Source organism: Pleurodeles waltl, chromosome 8, assembly GCF_031143425.1.
Source record: "Pleurodeles waltl isolate 20211129_DDA chromosome 8, aPleWal1.hap1.20221129, whole genome shotgun sequence".
Taxonomy (NCBI): Eukaryota; Metazoa; Chordata; class Amphibia; order Caudata; family Salamandridae; genus Pleurodeles; species Pleurodeles waltl.
This window is the reverse complement of record NC_090447.1, coordinates 973889909-973908252: the sequence shown is the minus strand read 5'-3', so window position 1 is coordinate 973908252 and position 18344 is coordinate 973889909. Positions and strand designations below refer to the sequence as shown.

Sequence of the window (18344 nt, the reverse complement as noted above, 5' to 3'; positions counted from 1 at the left end):
AAAGATGATGCAAATGCGGTGCTAAAAAAGTATAAACCAGGCCCTAAGTGCAATTTCCAACAGTTCCTGGGGGAGGTAGGTACAGTTTAGGTATTACGGTAAGTAAAGCACTTACAAGTATGGTCTCCGGGGCATAGGTAGCCCACCGTTGAGGGTTCAAGTCAACCTCAAGCACTCAGCACCAGCAATACAGGGCCGGTCAGGTGCAGAGGTCAAAGAGGAGCCAAAATAACATGGGCGCCTATGGAGACAGGGGGTGCTCGGGTTCCGGTTTGCTGGCAGGTAAGTGCCCGCGAAGGGCAGACCAGGGGTGTTTAGTAGAGCACTGCGGGGGGGACGACAGGGTTAAGTAAGCACACAAAACACATCCTCAGCGGCACAGGAGCAGCCGGGTGCAGTGGGCAAACAGGGTGTCGGGTTTTCAATAGGATTCGATGGAGAGACCCGGGGGTCACTCACACGTTGCAGGCAGGGCACAAGGGGGCTTCTCGGGCCAGCCACCAACTGGGCAAAGGTGAGGGCCGCCTGCTGGTCACTGCTGCACCGGTGGTCAGTTTCTCACGGGCCTGGGGGCTGCGGGTGCAGTGCTTCTCCAGGCGTCGGATATACTAGCTGGTGTGCCCCGTGGCGTTTTAGCACCAGGCTTGAGCCTTTGAGGTTCACCGCTAGGTGTTACAGTTCCTGCAGGGGGAGGTGTGAAGCACCTCCACCCAGGACAGGCTTTGTTTCTGACCACCGAGTGCACAAAGGCACTCACCCCAGGTGGTCAGAAACTTGTCTGGAAATGGCAGGCAGGCACAGACCGGTTAGCCTTGCACTAGTAGTTGGCTAACATACAGGGGGCATCTCTAAGGCGCCCTATGTGTGCATTTCTCAATAAATCCCACACTGGCATCAGTGTGGGTTTATTGTGCTGAGACGTTTGATACCAAATTTCCCAATATTCAGTGTAGCCATTATGGTGCTGTGGAGTTCGTAATAACAAACTCCCAGACCATATACTCAGTATGGCTACCCTCCACTTACAATGTCCAAGAACTGGCTTAGACACTGTAGGGGCATTGTGCTCATGCAACTATGCCCTCACCTGTCGTATAGTGCACCCTGCCTTAGGGCTGTACGGCCTGCTAGAGGGGTGATTTACCTATGCCACAGGCAGTGGTTTGTGGGCATAGCACTCTGAGGGGAGTGCCATGTCGACTGTTTTTTCTCCCCACCAGCACACACAAGCTGCAAAGCAGTGTGCATGCACTGAGTGAGGGGTCCCTGAGGGTGGCATAATACATGCTGCAGCCCTTAGGGACCTTCCCTGGCCACAGAGCCCTTGGTACCAGGGGTACCTTTTACAAGGGACTTAACTGTGTGCCAGGGCTGTGCCAATTGTGGAAACAAAGTTACAGTTTTAGGGAAAGAACACTGGTGCTGGGGCCTGGTTAGCAGGGTCCCATCACACTTCCAATCAAAGCTGGCATCAACACTAGGCAAAACGTGGGGGGTGACTATGCCAACAGTGGTATTTCCCTACAATAAGTCTTGGCTGCTGATCCACAGCTACCTCTAGAGAGCCCTGACATCCTAGACACTGTCTATCCTTCACTAATAGGGGATACCTGGACCTGGTATAAGGTGATAACACCATAGGTGCTCACCACGCACCAGGCCAGATTCCTACAACGCCCTCACTTGTAAAATAATGCACTCTGCCTTTGGGCTGTAAGGCCTGCTGCAGGGTTGACCTACAAGTATTACAGGCAGTGTTAGGAGACATGGCACACAAGTGTGTGCCGTGTTCGTTTTTCTCTTCTTAGAGCACCTTGTCAAGCAGCCTGCAGTGGTAGTCTCTACGAGTGTGCTGCTGGGTCCTTTTGAGGGGCATAAGCTGCATTGCAGCTTTTTAGGGATCCTCTTTAGTACCCCTGCCCTGGCCACTTAGGGATCATTGGCAATGGGGGCCTGGTTAGCAGGAACTCCGTCAAAGATTCATCAAAACCCAGGCAAAAGTGGGAGGCTTCTGCAACCAGAACCCAGATTCCTACAAATATGCTGCTAATATTATAGGGGAAAATAATACATGCTATGTGGGGTGCAACAACTGAGGATCAAGTTCTAGTATATAGTAGTTGCCATGTCTGTACATTAGGGTGGAAACCTGTGTAGCAAACTTTTGAGTATCCACCCAAAGCTATTCTTTAATAGTGAGCATGGGCTTGGCAAGAATAAAGCACAGGGGACTAAGTGTCAGTAAGAAAACAGATTTTTGAATAATGTTGGATTTTTTTTACTATGAAGTCCAAACTTCCAGGAAGTGGATCACCAAAGGTGTCTAATGTAGATGCACTGAATTTTCAATACCCTACAAAAAGAGATAGCAAAAACAAACTTGGGTTCATGCATGTAGGCGGATGAAGGGCTAATCTCTGGAACAATGGAAAGCATGACATTTAGTAACTACTTTCTACAAGCCCCTCAAATTCTTGAGTTATCGTGGCAAAAATCAACTTTCTCTACTATGGTAATAACAAACTGCCAATGATGTCACAATCATCGTTGGGTATTATAAACTGAGGTCTCTCAGAGCAGTAACTGTCAGCCCAAAGGCAGGCTTAGGGCAATGGGAGTCTAATCCATAGATGATTTAATATTGAAGGCTGTGGCCCTTCTATTATAGTAGCTCAGGAAAGTGAGCAATTCCTCAGACAAGACAACATGTACTGACTGTAAACATTCACAAATAAAAACTGCAGGTACACATCGTCACAGGAGTAGCTGTGCAACTTACAGTTCTTTCAGCAGCATGACTGTCCTGTGGCTTCCCATGTTTTTATTATTTATTTGTTTTGCAAAATAAAATGGCACATTACCTCCCCTATCTCTGGAGGACATTACTCCAGATTAGAGGAAGGGGTGCTTTGTCTTGAAAGCATTGCTAAATGCATTTCTAATGTAGTATTCATGAATGTTTATACAAATTGACAGGTAAAACTTAATTGTCCAAATGTGGCGTAAAACAACATTTATAACTGAAAACAAGATCAATGGTAGTTTATAGTACAAGTACAATAGTATTATTTAGCAGGGAAAATAAGGATAAGTTACTTACCTGTAAATCCTAGTTCTCTTCCAGGGGTATCCTCATCAAAGTCATAAACATTGAATATTCCCGCCCTTGTGCGGGGACCCCGGAGCATACATAAAATACACACACATAAAAGTATGAAATATGCACGAAAAATATATATATATAGCATTTTTAGTAGACAAATTTTCATACTAAACTCATATATACGTGTGTATAACAGCAATGCAGACTATATTCACAAACCGGCTAAAATGCTTTATTTCTATGGAGTTTTTTTTTTGTTGTCGTTTTTTAACAGTCCTTTTCAAAATTACAATAAGAGAAAAACTTTCCAGAGCCCCATAGCTGGGCCCAGGGAAAGAAGCAGTAGCAACATCAGTGAAAAAAGAGAAAAACTACATTGAAAACAATGGAGCATTATTAGCCAATAGGCTGCATGCAGGTTAACACAGGAGAACCATAAAAATTCTGGCACCATGCCTTTAAGACCCTGAGCACCTCAGTATCCCACCATGCCTCAGGGGTGAAGGAGAGGTGACAGTTGGTTCACAGTTCGGTCAGTACTTTTTTACGGTGACAACTTGTGCAGCAGATTCAAAAGATAGTGTGTCCTGCACTTCTAGGAGACTTGCGATCGGGGAGGAGGGTGGGTTGTTTATGACTTTGATGAGGATTCCCCTGGAAGAGAACTAGGATTTACAGGTAAGTAACTTATCCTTCTCTTCCAGGGATCCTCATCAAGTCATAAACATTGAATAGATTAGCAAGCCCATCTCTTAACTCTGCGGACTGTCTAATAGAAGTGCAGGAAGAGATATGTATTATGCAAACAAATTTCTCAGAGATGCTTGTCCAACGTGGGCGTCTGCTCTGGCATCTGAGTCCAAACAGTAATGCCTAGTAAATGTATGTACAGACTTCCATGTAGCAGCCTTACAAATTTCAGAGATTGGAACATTATTAAGGAGTGCAGCCGTAGCCACCTTTCCTCTTGTCGAATGAGCCTTAGGCCTAGCAAGTAGTTGTTTGTTAGCCAATTGATATGCAGTAACAATACATGAAACTATCCATCTAGATATGGTTCGTTTTGAGGCTGCCTTGCCTGTTCTCAAATGACCGTAATTTACAAATAAGTGGTGAGATTGTCTAATTAGTTTGGTTTTATCCAAGTAAAATTTTAGCACTCTTTTCAAATCCAGGGAGTGCAAAGCTTTCTCCGCCGGAGTATCCGGACTGGGGAAAAAAGTTGGTAGTGAAATAGTCTGATTGATGTGAAAATCTGACACCACCTTCGGTAAGAATGATGGATGAGTTCGTAGAACCACTCTATTCTCGTGGAAGACTGTGTATGGTTCTTTGGAGGACAAAGCCTGAATTTCACCGACCCTCCTCGCGGAAGTAATGGCTACCAGAAAAGCCGTCTTCCACGTAAGGTGTTGCAAAGAGGCTTTGTGTATAGGTTCGAAAGGAGGGCCCATGAGTTTCGATAGTACTATGTTTAGCTCCCATGGAGGGGAGGGTTTTCGAATGGGTGGAAAAACTTTTTTTTAAACCTTCTAAGAAATCCTTGACTACTGGCCTTGTAAAAAAGGATTCCTGAGAAGGTGACTTACGATAGGCTGTAATGGCAGATAAATGTACCTTAATAGATGACACTTGCAGACCCGATTTTGCCAAATGGAGTAGGTAAGACAGTATGACGTCCTCCTGAGCCAGTATAGGATTCTGACCTTGCTGACGACACCATATGTAGAACCTCTTCCACTTGAACGCGTAAGAACGCCGCGTGGAAGGTCGTCTGGACTCCTTTAAGATGTTCATGCACTCCTGCGAGAGCCCTAGGTGCCCATACTGCAGGAATTCAGGAGCCATGCCGTCAAGATCAGAGAGGGAAGGTTGGGGTGAAGTATCCTGCCTCCCAGCCTGCAAAGGAGATCCAGTCTGCACGGCAGCCTCCTGTGAGGCTGTTCTGATAGGTTGAGGAGATCTGTGTACCAGAACTGACGAGGCCATTGCGGAGCTATGAGAATCATTCTGGTGCTGGATCTGTAGAGTTTGTTGATCACCGCAGTTATGAGGGGAATCGGTGGAAAAGCGTAGAGAAATATCCCTGACCAGTCGATCAACAGGGCATTCCCTCGAGACCCCGGACGGTAAAACCTGGACGCGAAGTCTGGGCATTTTTTGTTTTCCTCGTCTGCGAAGAGATCTAATTGAGGCCGACCCCATTGAGCGAAGATGTCTTCGACGACCTCGTCGTGAAGAACCCAATCATGAGCGTCCTCGAGATTTCTGCTCAGGAAGTCCGCCTCCACATTTTGTTGCCCTGGTAGGTGAACTGCTGTAAGAGACATTCCCCTCGCTAAGAGCCAATGCCAGATGGCCTGAGACTCCCAAGATAGGGGAAGGGATCTCGTTCCTCCTTGTCTGTTCAGATAATACATTGTCGTCGTATTGTCCGTTTGCACTAGAAGAGATTTCCCCTGAATCGATGGAGCAAAAGACTTGAGAGCCAGATGAACTGCTCTGAGCTCCAGCAGGTTGATGTGGTACTCTCTTTCGTTGTCGGACCACATGCGCTGAGCTTGAAGGGAACCAAGATGAGCTCCCCATCCCTGAAGCGTCGCATCCGTTACCAGAGTGTCGGACGGGATTAGCTGGTGAAACAGAACTCCTACTGACAGGTGAGGTCTGTGCATCCACCATCGTAACGACTGTCGTGCTCCTATCGGAAGACGCATTCTGTCCTCCCAGCGGCCTGTGCTCTGGGTCCAGTTGTTTTCCAGCGCCTCTTGAAGAGGCCTCATATGTAGCCTGGCATTCGGGACAATGAAAATGCAGGAGGCCATGGAGCCCAGTAGAGATGTCACCTGACGGGCCGTAGGTCTGGACACTTTCTCTTTATTGATAATAGTCGTTCTCCCGAAGCATACAGTCTTTCGAGCTCTGTATTCAGTATTGCTCCCAGGTAGTGGAGATTTTGCATTGGAATGAGGGTGGACCTTTGGTAGTTGACTTGTAGACCTAGAGATCTGAAAACACTGAGCACAATGTCCCGATGGTTCTTCGCCTGCTCCGGAGAGGAGGCTTTCAGTAGCCAGTCGTCTAGGTATGGGTAAATGAAGATTTTCTGCTTCCTTAGATGCACCGCTACCGTTGCTACGCATTTTGAGAAGACGCGAGGGGCAGATTTTAGGCCGAACGGAAGCACCTTGAACGGATAGTGCTGGGAGGCTATCCGGAAGCGTAGGAATTTCCGATGCTTGGGAATGATCAGGATATGAAAGTACGCGTCTTGCAGGTCTATGGAGCACATCCAGTCTCCTCGATGCAGCTGAGGGAAAATCTGGTGGAGAGCCAGCATCCTGAACTTTTGCTTTTTTATGTACTTGTTCAGTAGTCGTAAGTCCAGAATCGGTCTGAAAACTCCTTCTCGACCTTTTTTTGCTACCAGAAAGTATCGGGAGTATACTCCTTTCCCTCTGTGCGCGACTGGGACTTTTTCTATTGCTTTTTTCCGTAAAAGGGCGTGAGCCTCTTTGCGTAATAGGCTCATGTGAGCTGGATTGCATTTGGTTGGTGGCAAGTGAGGAGGAGGTTGTCGGAAAAGAAGAGAGTACCCATTCTCTACAATGTTCAGCACCCATTTTTCTTTTGTTATGCCACGCCACTCGTGAATGAACGCTGTGATACTTCCCCCCACCGGAGTGGTGCACGGTGTTAAGGGAAGCGAGTCCTCATTGCTTTGCAGGAGCTTTGGGTGTGGACTGCTGAGGTCTGCTTGACCCTCAGTCTCTCGTGGCCTTACGAGATTGGAAGAGTAGACGCCCTTGCCTCTGTTGTGGCCCCTGGGACCAATGAGGGGCTGGAACCCTCTGCTGAAAAGGACACCTGTCGTAAGGTCTATACCTTCCCCTGAAGTCCTTCCTTCTCTCCAGGCCCACTGCTCTCATGGTGTCCACTTCCGCCTTCATACGCGCCATCTCCTCATCTGTGTGGGTTCCAAAAAGCGAATTTCCGTTGAACGGAAGGTTTAGAATACGCTGCTGCGCTTCCTGCTTCAATCCTGTAAGTCTCAGCCAGGAAGACCTTCTCGCACAAACCCCATGTGAAAACCATGTGCTGCTAAGTCTGCCCCATCTGCTGCTGCACTGATGACCTGATTGGAGACCAGACTCCCCTCCAGAAGGATCTCCTGAAAATCCTGCCTGTCCTCCCTAAGCAGCTTCTCTGTGAACCTGCTCAGCGAGTCCCAGAGTGATCGGTCGTATCTGCCTAGGAGTGCAGAAGCGCTGGAGACCTTCATCATGGAAGCCGCCGTGCCACGCATCTACCTCCCCAGAGAGTCCAGGTGCCTACTCTCCTTGTCCGGTGGAACCGTGGAGGATGATGCCACTGAGTGAGTCTTCCGGGCTGCGGCCAATATTACTGAGTCCGGCGGTGGATCAGTCCTGAGAAATAAAGGATCTTGCTCAGGTGCCTTATATTTCTTTAAGATCCTAGCAGGAGCTGATCTGAGGGTGGCTGGTGTTAAAAAGGTGTCCATGATTGGTTGTAAAAGACCAGGCACTAGCGGTAGCAATTTCTTTGAAACCGCTCTGTGTTGCAGGGTTTCAAAGATCACGGATGAGGCGGTTGACGGTTCCAGGACCTCTATATTCAGCGTTTGTGCTCCCCTGAGAAGCACCTCTTTAAAGGTTGTGATATCGTCCACCGGGGAAACTCTAGCTGGTGGAGAATCCGTTAGTGTAGGGGAGTACTCTCTTACTGAGGACCCCGACGACGACCAAGAAGGAGACCTTCTGCGATAGCGTGACCATGATCTAGATCTTCTCTGGGAGCGTGACCTGCTCCGAGATGTTGTAGCGGCGCGTCGAGGCCTAGTGGCCGACTGGCAAGACGCAGAACGAGCCCGTCCTACCCGCGCTGTTGGCGATGGTGTTCTCGGGAGAGAAGCCGAAGGTGAGTACATCCTCGAGTATTGCATGTCTGGGGAGGCAGTCGTTCTATTAAGGCTCTCCAACCACCTTGGCGACAAGTTGATGGGCGAGACATGCCCAGACGATGCGGCTCTCGACCGCCCAGATGAACCACTCCTTATGGAGACCACCGGAGATGTTGGGGTGGTCTTATCCGCCGGCGGTAGCCGACGCTCTTCTCCTTGTAAGACAGGCAAAACCTGTGTCGACGTCGAAGGGAGTGACGTGGGTTGCTCTGGTCTCAACGTTGAGCGCATCGACGGTGACCGGCGATCCCTTGACCGCGACCTGCTCGACGTCGTGTGCCTCGCCGTCAAGAGATGGGCCGTCGACGGCGGATGTCTTTGCTCTCGCCGTTGAGGCGATTTCGACGTCGTCTTTCGTGCCGTTGAGGGGTGCGAGGCCTTCGATGGAGAATGGGCACGCCGGTGCTGGCTCGACATCGATCGGTGGGTTGCCGTCGACGGAGATCTGCCCCTGTGGTGGCCATGTTCCTTCGACGTCATATCCTTCGACGTCGGTCGGGTCGCCGTCGATCTATGGCGACGTGACGGTGGCAGCGATGACGTAGACGGGGAACAAACAGGTACATTCCTACCCCTGCTGACGTCGATATAGCCTGTCTCTCCTGAGAATGGCTTGTTGGCTGCCTGGGAAGCGAAGAGGACGATGTCTTCTGCCTCTCATGAAGACCATGAAGTCTGATCTTCTCCCTGTCCTTCAGAGTCCTTTTTGACATGTTCTTGCAGTGTCTGCAAGTGTCAGGTCAGTGACTCTGAGGCAAACACACAATGCAGAGAGTGTGTGGATCTGACTGGCCCTTCTTCCCACAGGAAGGGCACTTCACAAAAAGAGAAGGCATTTTCAGTCAGGAAAAAGTCTCTTTACTCAGACAAAGGTGTAAAATGTCGAGTGAAAAGCAGAAAAAAACGCTGTTTTTAAGTATTTTTCTGAGAAAAACTCAGAAAAATTGAGAGCTCAATGCTCCAGGATCCTCTCAGAAGAAGCCGGAAAAAAGAACTGACCTAACTGTGTACCAAATGTCACCTCTCCTTCACCCCTGAGGCATGGTGGGATACTGGAGGTGCTCAGGGTCTTAAAGGCACGGTGCCAGAATTTTTATGGTTCTCCTGTGTTAACCTGCATGCAGTCTATTGGCTAATAATGCTCCATTGTTTTCAATGTAGTTTTTCTCTTTTTTCACTGATGTTGCTACTGCTTCTTTCCCTGGGCCCAGCTATGGGGCTTTGGAAAGTTTTTCTCTTATTGTAATTTTGAAAAGTACTGTTATTAAAAAACGGAAAAAAAAAAAACTCCATAGAAATAAAGCATTTTAGCCGGTTTGTGAATATAGTCTGCATTGCTGTTATACACACGTATATATGAGTTTGGTATGAAAATTTGTCTACTAAAAATGCTATATATATTTTTTTCGTGCATATTTCATACTTTTATGTGTGTGTATTTTATGTATGCTCTGGGGTCCCCGCACGAGGGTGGGAATATTCAATGTTTATGACTATTGATGAGGATCCCATGGAAGAGAAGCAGGGCTTATTTTAGATGTAGGGGTTCTCAGCTTTTCATATTAATTTTTCACAGTAAAGGGACTGGGTGCATTAATGAAAATAAAAATAAATGTGGTCTGTCTGCTGCCTTCTGGTATGGGCACGTTTTAGGACAGAAAGCAACTACACTAGGTGAAACTACTGTTTATAGTGAAAGCGTAAGAAATTCTCACCTTCTGTGTTTCAATGTGCTTTTCTAGAATTTCTTGCTTTTTTTTCCTAACATCTTGCTGAAGTCTCAATGCTTCCTGTCGGGTAAAGAGAAACAGGGTTACCACACATGGTCTCGATAAATAATCAACAATGCTTGCCTCACCACTGGCTACAAAGCTTGATAAGGTCAACACATCACAATATGATCAATTTGCTGCGTGCTTGTTTATCCCAACCTCACATCCTGGTGCAACACAAGATCTTAATTGACCTGCAACTTCTACCATGTATTTTAACTTAAAGGAGAGGGAGAGTCATTCTAAGAGACAATACAAGAGGACAGCCATGTCTGAGTAGTGTGAGTATGATGCTGATAAACACACATGTGCAGATGAAGGTCCACCAGAAGTAGACAAAAATTGGTAGCATGGTAAGGACCCATCTTCTCAAACAACCAAACAGATATGGGTGCACAAGAGTATATTGCCGGTATTGTAGGACAAGGGCTAAACTTACATGGAGCACATTATATAGCATTGCCTGTTTAAACTTATCTGTGTGAATCAAAATCAAGCTTTTGAAAGAAACATCAAATCCTTTAAATGAATGTTTACGTCATCAATGTGTCAATGCTCAGGAATAATAACTTTAAGAGACAGGTAAATCCTTAGGCAATATACTTTGTCCCAATAATAAGTCAAGATAATAAAGGAAAATGAGTTGCAAAGGTGTGCAGATGAGCCTAGCAATAAAACATCTACATCAGGAATGCCTGGTCACCCTTAGGAATTTATTAGAAGTCAGATGCAAGCAAATATAGAGATTGGGGTATACTACTAAAGATATGGTGTAGAATGGGGAGGCTGAGGGAATACTTATTGTATATATGGGTTTATTGTCCCCAACTAAAAGTTCTTCAAGAAGTCCAGATTTTACAATGTGACACTGTAGGAAGCTGGCTCTGTATATACTATATCAAAATAATGGATAGTGTGCACAGAGTCCAGAGGTTTAACAGAGCCTAAAGTAGATAATACTAATGCTCGCTTATGGTAGTGTGGTCGAGCAGTTACCCTTATCAGAGGGTAGGGTAAAGCATCTGTTGGTCACACAGGCAATAAATGAAACACATACTCTAAGACTTCACTCCAGAACAATTGTTTTTATATAGCAAAAATATCCTTTGTTAATTTCTAGAGCCACATGATTCAAGTTGCAGGTAAGTACATACATAAAGTATATCACATAGGTATCGATACCACTCTGATAGTAATTGGTAAGTTGTGCAGTTTTTGGGGGGGGTGGGGGCACTGTAACAAGAGGCTTCAGTCTTTGAGGCTCACCGTCAGGTGTTACAGCTTTGTTTCTGGCCAACTAGAGCACAAAGGCTCTCACCCTATGGAGTCAGAAACTTGTCTGAAAGTGTCAGGCTGGCACAAACTGGTCAGTCCTGCACTAGCAGTTTGGCTAACATACAGGGGGGCATCTCTAAGATGCCCTCTGGGTGCATTTCTCAATACATTTCACACTGGCAGCAGTGGGTTTACTGAGCTGAGAAGTTTGATACCAGACTTCCCAGTATTCAGTGAATACTTTAAGGAGCTGTGGAGTTTGTAATAACAAACTCCCAGACCATGTACTCAATATGGATACACTGCACTTACAATGTCTAAGACTGAACTTAAATACTGTAGGGGCATATTGTGCCCTCACATGTGGTATAGTGCGCCCTACCTTAGGGCTGTAAGGCCTGCTAGATAGGTGACTTATCTATGCCACAGGCAGTGGTTTGTGCGCCCTGAGGGGCACGCTCTCAAAGTTGGCATTAATATCAGGCAAAAAGTGTGTGTGTGGGGGTAGGGATGGGGGGTAACCATGCCAACAAGGGCACTTTCCTACAGACACATTTAATTACCACTAATGATGAATTGTACATATGTTTAACTGCTTCTGACCACACTGCATACCTCAACACCTCACAGTAGGCTCTAGGCACTGGTCTAATATTGTGGCAGTCCTACTGACATATGGGCACCACCACCACATACCTTTTGTGGCTGACAGGAATTTGCAATATACTAGCAATGTATGAAGCCAGCGGCATTCAACAAAACATTATGTAAGAGAGTCCCCCCTTTTGCTGAATTCGTGGGGCAGAAGACTTTCTAACTTCCTACACTTTCCCTGCAGCTTTCTCACCTTCTGAATTCTCCCAGACCTCAGCCAGGATCTGGAGAGTAATGGAGCTGCTAGACCATCAACCAACATTGCGGTTCCATCCTGCACTTCTTATGTTGGTATACAGCTACAAACAGGCACCATCACTGCTTGCGCCCAGACGTTAAATTCTCCTTTTTCTAACACCGTCAGACCTGAAAACATGACTGATAAGACTGAAGTGATAGTTGGCAGTGAGCAAATCTAACTTGGTTTCTTATTAATTGCAGACAGCTCACTAGCAGAACAGGGAGGTAGGCAGGCATTAACAAATCTAGAAAGAGATAGAACAGGCCTTGAAAAATCAAAATGTTACTAGACCTGCAGGTGGAGTAGCTTGAATAATCTACTCAACCTAACTAACGTACTTGACTCTGAAACGGGTCTCAAATTGTGTGATCCTAGGCAAATATTGTATTTTACAGTCACCTTTTTCTTCATTCTCACGAGTGCACCTTTAATATGCGAGTTCAGCATTTCTGCTGTGAAAAAATCCTTTTGTTTGATTAAATACAATAAACGTGTGCTCCACGTATAATAAATCCAGCCCACATAAAGGGTACACATGGTCCATGCATGACTTGCCTCTTAGTTTACTAAAAGCTTTGCCAAACAGTGTTACTCAGTTTATGTTTAAACACTCACTTTTAATAAATATATTAGTGAAGCAAGATGTGGTAGCACACTGTCATTTACAGACAGTAAATTTCCAAGGAATGTCCAGAAACCTTCCCACTAACTTGCAGCTTTACTGATAAAACTATATAGTGTATTAACAATAATCTGTGAACATTGGGTTTCATAAAACGTTTATCATTTGCACATCACCAAGTAGAGTGTTCTGACTTTTTTCATCCTTTTAAAATATTTTTTTCATCGCAGAGAAGTACAACAAAATGGTCGTTCACAGCTACTGAAATATATTTTGAAATATTTGTAAAGTTGACTTAGTTATGTTAATGCTGTGTGTTAGGAAAAACCCGATACCAAAAGCCTTTCATTTCTCATAGGTCAGACAGTTTACCTTACAAAATCCTGAAACTCTGCAGTCACAAGGAAAAGTATTTGCACTGCAAGACAAACTGACTTTTGACCTCTGTTTCTGAACACAGAGCAAATGGGACAAGAATAAGATTTAAAGGCATCATAATTGCTAATTCTGTTTCCAACAGGAGACCTAAAAGGCAAAGAAGGCCTCTTGCAGACCTGGGAATCAATACAGTAGTGACTAGTGGAAGCATTTGTAATGCAATGGGTCTTGGGTTTGCTCGAGTTAGAGCTATTAGCATTGTAAACTCCTAACCAGACTTTTCTTGCCACATAAATTGAAAATTTAAAGTAAAACAGTTTCACATAACTAACCAGACTTTTCTTGTGCCATATAAACTAAAAAGTTAAAGTGTCACATAAGCGAGCCGACAATCGCCATCAGCGCAAAGCAGACACACAAAGGGAAATAAAAGTTTGCTCGCAGTGAAACCTATCAGCAAAAGTGCAATTATCCATGTAACCGGCAAATGTGAAATTATTTATGTAACCGGCAATGGTGCAATTACCTATGTAACAGGATCGATGTCATGCAAAGCGCTTGACTATTGCTCAACGAGATCACTCAGCAAAATAAAGAGAAAAAGTAGTCCAGAAACCAGACGGAAAACAGAGCCTCGTATGTTTTCAGTAGTTGGTCAGTGCGCTCGAGGAGGGCTAAACACCGGAAAAGGCATGACGTATGCATGCCTTTCACTAATGAAGGCAAGCTGATTTTAAAAGGCAAGCCCACGAACCAATGAAAGTGACTGACTTGACATGGGGGTGGTTAGAAGCCCAAAGAGAGATTACAACAGGGGACGGAGCACTTTGCGCTCTCACTGAAAAAGGAGGGAAGCCCAGATAGAGGCCTGGAAGATGCCCAAACAGGAAACCCCTGAGCTAAAGCGGTTGCAGCCTTCACCCTAGTAGAATGAGACCTGAGGCTAATTTTTGGCCTAGCAAGTAGATGAACAGAATAAGCTGTTTGTGGCAAGCAGTGCTGTTGAGTCACAGGCTTAGCATAATCCTGCCATCTAGTGTTGGGCTTGGATGAGGGCAAGTTGTTTTCCTTCAAAGAAAGTCTTTTGAGTCACTCCTCCTCTTGCTGGTAATGTGCATGTTTAGGAAACTGGGTCATAGCTGCAGAAGCTGTAGGAGGCTGGCTCAGTTTATGGTGTATACACATTGTGTGGCACTCTATACTGTGACTAGGCAACCCTTAGTAGTAACTGTTAAGTGTCCAGATAGCAAGAGCTCTCTAGGGGTTAGCTGTGGTGAGCAGCTAAAGGGTATCTAGGAGGAGTGTAAAGCACTTGCAACACCACAATAGTCAATCAGTAACTGTTCAAAAGAAAGAACAGCACCAGGTGCTGCAAAAATAAAGGTTTCTTTATTACAACCATAAAGACTATACTAACGTTGGTATATCTCCACTTCAAGATATCTACAAACAAAATATACACTTAGGAACAATTAAATAGTATAAGACTACATGGTGCACTATGGAGGGGAGCAAATTATATACTAAGAAAGTGGTATAGAAATGGAGGTGTCCAACCAAGGTAAGTGTGTTTTCGAGCCAGGTGTGCCACAGGCTAACAGTACCATCGCGGTTTGATTTTTATGGATTAAGGACCCTTCCCGAGGAAACCAGTTGGCAAAAAGAAGGTTGGAGAGTGCCCCTCTCCATGGACACCCAGAAGACTGGAGTACCTACACCAGGGAGCGGAGGTGCATGGGATGAAGTAGAATCTGAAACCCTCATTGGAGTCAACGGAGACCTTGGTTGTCCCGCTGCAGTCGCAACCCACGGACTAGGTCGGTGGAATTTAAAGATGGATTCTGGACGAGAGGAACATGAAACAGAAGGGGGCAGTGTCCAGGCCACTCTGAGATCTCCGGGCAGAGCAGGTAGGCAATGCACACCCTCTTGGAGGTAAGTTCCTGCAGGACGGTTGTAAAGAAATGGCTCCCTGTTGCAGTTACCCCCCCACTTTTTGCCTGATACTGATGCTGACTTGACTGAGAAGTGTGCTGGGACCCGGCTAACCAGGCCCCAGCACCAGTGTTCTTTCACCTAAAAATGTACCATTGTCTCCACAATTGGCACAACCCTGGCACCCAGGTAAGTCCCTTGTAACTGGTACCCCTGGTACCAAGGGCCCTGATGCCATGGAAGGTCTCTAAGGGCTGCAGCATATCTTATGCCACCCTGGGGACCCCTCACTCAGCACAGACACACTGCTTGCCAGCTTGTGTGTGCTAGTGGGGATAAAATGACTAAGTCGACATGCCACTCCCCTCAGGGTGCCATGCCAACCTCACACTGCCTGTGGCATAGGTAAGTCACCCCTGTAGTACGCCTTACAGCCCTAAGGCAGGGTGCACTATACCACAGGTGAGGGCATAGGTGCATGAGCACTATGCCCCTACAGTGTCTAAGCAAAACCTTAGACATTGTAAGTGCAGGGTAGCCATAAGAGTATATGGGCGGGGAGTCTGTCAAAAACGAACTCCACAGCTCCATAATGGCTACACTGAATACTGGGAAGTTTAGTATCAAACTTCTCAGAATAATAAACCCACACTGATGCCAGTGTTGGATTTATTAAAAAAATGCACACAGAGGGCATCTTAGAGATACCCCCTGTATTTTACCCATTTGTTCAGTGCAGGACTGACTGGTCTGTGCCAGCCTGCTGCTGAGAGACGAGTGTCTGACCTCATGCGGTGAGAGCCTTTGTGCTCTCTGAGGACAGAAACAAAGCCTGCTCTGGGTGGAGGTGCTTCACACCTCCCCCCTGCAGGAACTGTAACACCTAGCAGTGAGCTTCAAAGGCTCAAGCTTCGTGTTACAATGCCCCAGGGCACTCCAGCAAGTGGAGATGCCCGCCCCCTGGACACAGCCCCCACTTTTGGCGGCAAGTCCAGGAGAGATAATGAGAAAAACAAGGAGGAGTCACTGGCCAGTCAGGACAGCCCCTAAGGTGTCCTGAGCTGAGGTGACTGACTTTTAGAAATCCTCCATCTTGTAGAAGGAGGATTCCCCCAATAGGAATAGGGATGTGACCCCCTCCCCTTGGAAGGAGGCACAAAGAGGGTGGACCCACCCTCAGGGCTAGTAGCCATTGGCTACTAACCCCCAAGACCTAAACACGCCCTTAAATTTAGTATTTAAGGGCTTCCCTGAACCTAAGAATTTAGATTCCTGAAACTACAAGAAGAAGAAGACTGCCGAGCTGAAAAACCCCTGCAGAGGAAGAACAGAAGACACCAACTGCTTTGGCCCCAGACTTACCGGCCTGTCTCCTGCCTTCCAAAGAAACCTGCTCCAGCGACGCTTTCCAAGGGACCAGCGACCTCTGAATCCTCTGAGGACTGCTCTGCTTCAAGAAAGACAAGAAACTCCCGAGGACAGCGGCACTGCTCCAAAAGAACTGCTACTTTATTTCAAGGAGCAGATTTAAAGACCCCTGCAACTCCCCGCAAGAAGCGTGAGACTTGCAACACTGCACCCGGCGACCCCGACTCGACTGGTGGAGAACCAACACCTCAGGGAGGACTCTCTGGCGACTCCGAGTCCGTGAGTAACCAAAGTTGTCCCCCCTGAGCCCCCACAGCGACGCCTGCAGAGGGAATCCCGAGGTTCCCCCTGACCGCGACAGCCTGAACTTCATTTTCCGACGGCTGGAAAAGACCCTGCACCCGCAGCCCCCAGCACCTAAAGGAACGGAACTCCTGTGCAGGAGTGACCCCCAGGAGGCCCTCTCCCTTGTCCAGGTGGTGGCTACCCCGAGGAGCCCCCCCCTTGCCTGCCTGCAACGCTGAAGAGATCCCTTGGTCTCTCATTGATTTACATTGAAAACCCGACGCTTGTTTCTACACTGCACCCGGCGCCCCAGTGCCGCTGAGGGTGTACTTTTTGTGTGAACTTGTGTCCCCCCCGGTGCCCTAAAAAAAAACCCTGGTCTGCACACTGAAGACGCGGGTACTTCCCTGCTGGCAGACTCGAACCGGGGCACCCCCTTCTCTCCATTGAAGCCTATGTGTTTTGGGCACCTCTTTGACCTCTGCACCTGACCGGCCCTGAGCTGCTGGTGTGATAACTTTGCGGTTGCTTCGAACCCCCAACGGTGGGCTACCTTGAACCACAAACTGAAACCTGTAAGTGACTTATTTACCTGTTAAAACTAACATTACTTTACCTCCCCCAGGAACTGTGAGAATTGCACTGTGTCCACTTTTAAAACAGCTTTTTGTGTTTTATGTGAAAAGTATACATGCTAATGTAATGATTCAAAGTTCCTAAAGTACTTACCTGCAATACCTTTCAAATGAGATATTACATGTAGAATTTGAACCTGTGGTTCTTAAAATAAACTAAGAAAATATATTTTTCTATAACAAAACCTATTGGCTGGATTTGTCTCTGAGTGTGTGTTCCTCATTTATTGCCTGTGTGTATGTACAACAAATGCTTAACACTACTCCTTTGATAAGCCTACTGCTCGACCACACTACCACAAAATAGAGCATTAGTATTATCTCTTTTTGCCACTATCTTACCTCTAAGGGGAACCCTTGGACTCTGTGCATACTATTCCTTACTTTGAAATAGTGCATACAGAGCCAACTTCCTACAACGGTGAAGGAGAAGTCCAGCTGTGGAGCACAGGAGGATGCAGGAGATCCTTGGAGTCACCCACAAACTGTCCCAGCAGAGCCACCAACAAGCCTTGGCAAATGCAGAATGTATTTGCAAGGTAAGTTGTAGCTTTTTGAGGACCAGCAAGGTTCTAGTGAATCGACCCTTGGAAGAGAGTCAGGGCAGACCTTCAGCAGGAAGGATAGCCAGCCGGAGTGGATGGAGTCCCCACGAGTGACCCACTGGCAGCAGGCTCAGGGAGGCCTCAACAGCACAACAAAACAGAAGCCCCACGTCACAGGAGCTGCAAAGCAGAAGCTGATCTTGGAGTTGCAGAGTGCTCGAGACTGGGGGTTCTTGGAGCCTGAAGATCTCCTTGGAAAGACAGCAAACAAGCCTTAGCAAGAGCAACAGTTGCGTGCAGAGGGGTTCTATTCCAGTGGCTGTAGCAAGGGCCCACAGTCTCCCAAGCAGACCAGAAGACAAGGGGAACATGAGGAGAAGGACAGAACTAACACATTTGTTGCAGGGCCTTTAAATGTCCATGGGACAGCAGGATCCACCAACCGGACGTCATTGTCTTGAAGTGCATGCAGATGCAGGCGAGTGACTCCTTAGATTCCTTCCTGTGTCTTGGATGCAAACAGAGTCCTTGTGACCCTGAAGGACACACA

The 18344-nt window shown here is 46.8% G+C and overlaps 1 protein-coding gene across 3 annotated transcripts in view; it reads right to left on the bottom strand.

Annotated features, from left to right (window-relative positions):
* Positions 1–18344, bottom strand: part of LOC138250391 (RNA-binding protein 26-like) — a 623852-nt gene that overhangs the window by 185740 nt on the left and 419768 nt on the right. For all 3 annotated transcript variants that reach the window (XM_069205212.1, XM_069205213.1, XM_069205214.1), the window contains one exon: positions 9800–9874. In XM_069205212.1, coding sequence (XP_069061313.1) covers positions 9800–9874 — 75 coding nt within the window. The remainder of the gene's footprint in view (positions 1–9799; positions 9875–18344) is intronic.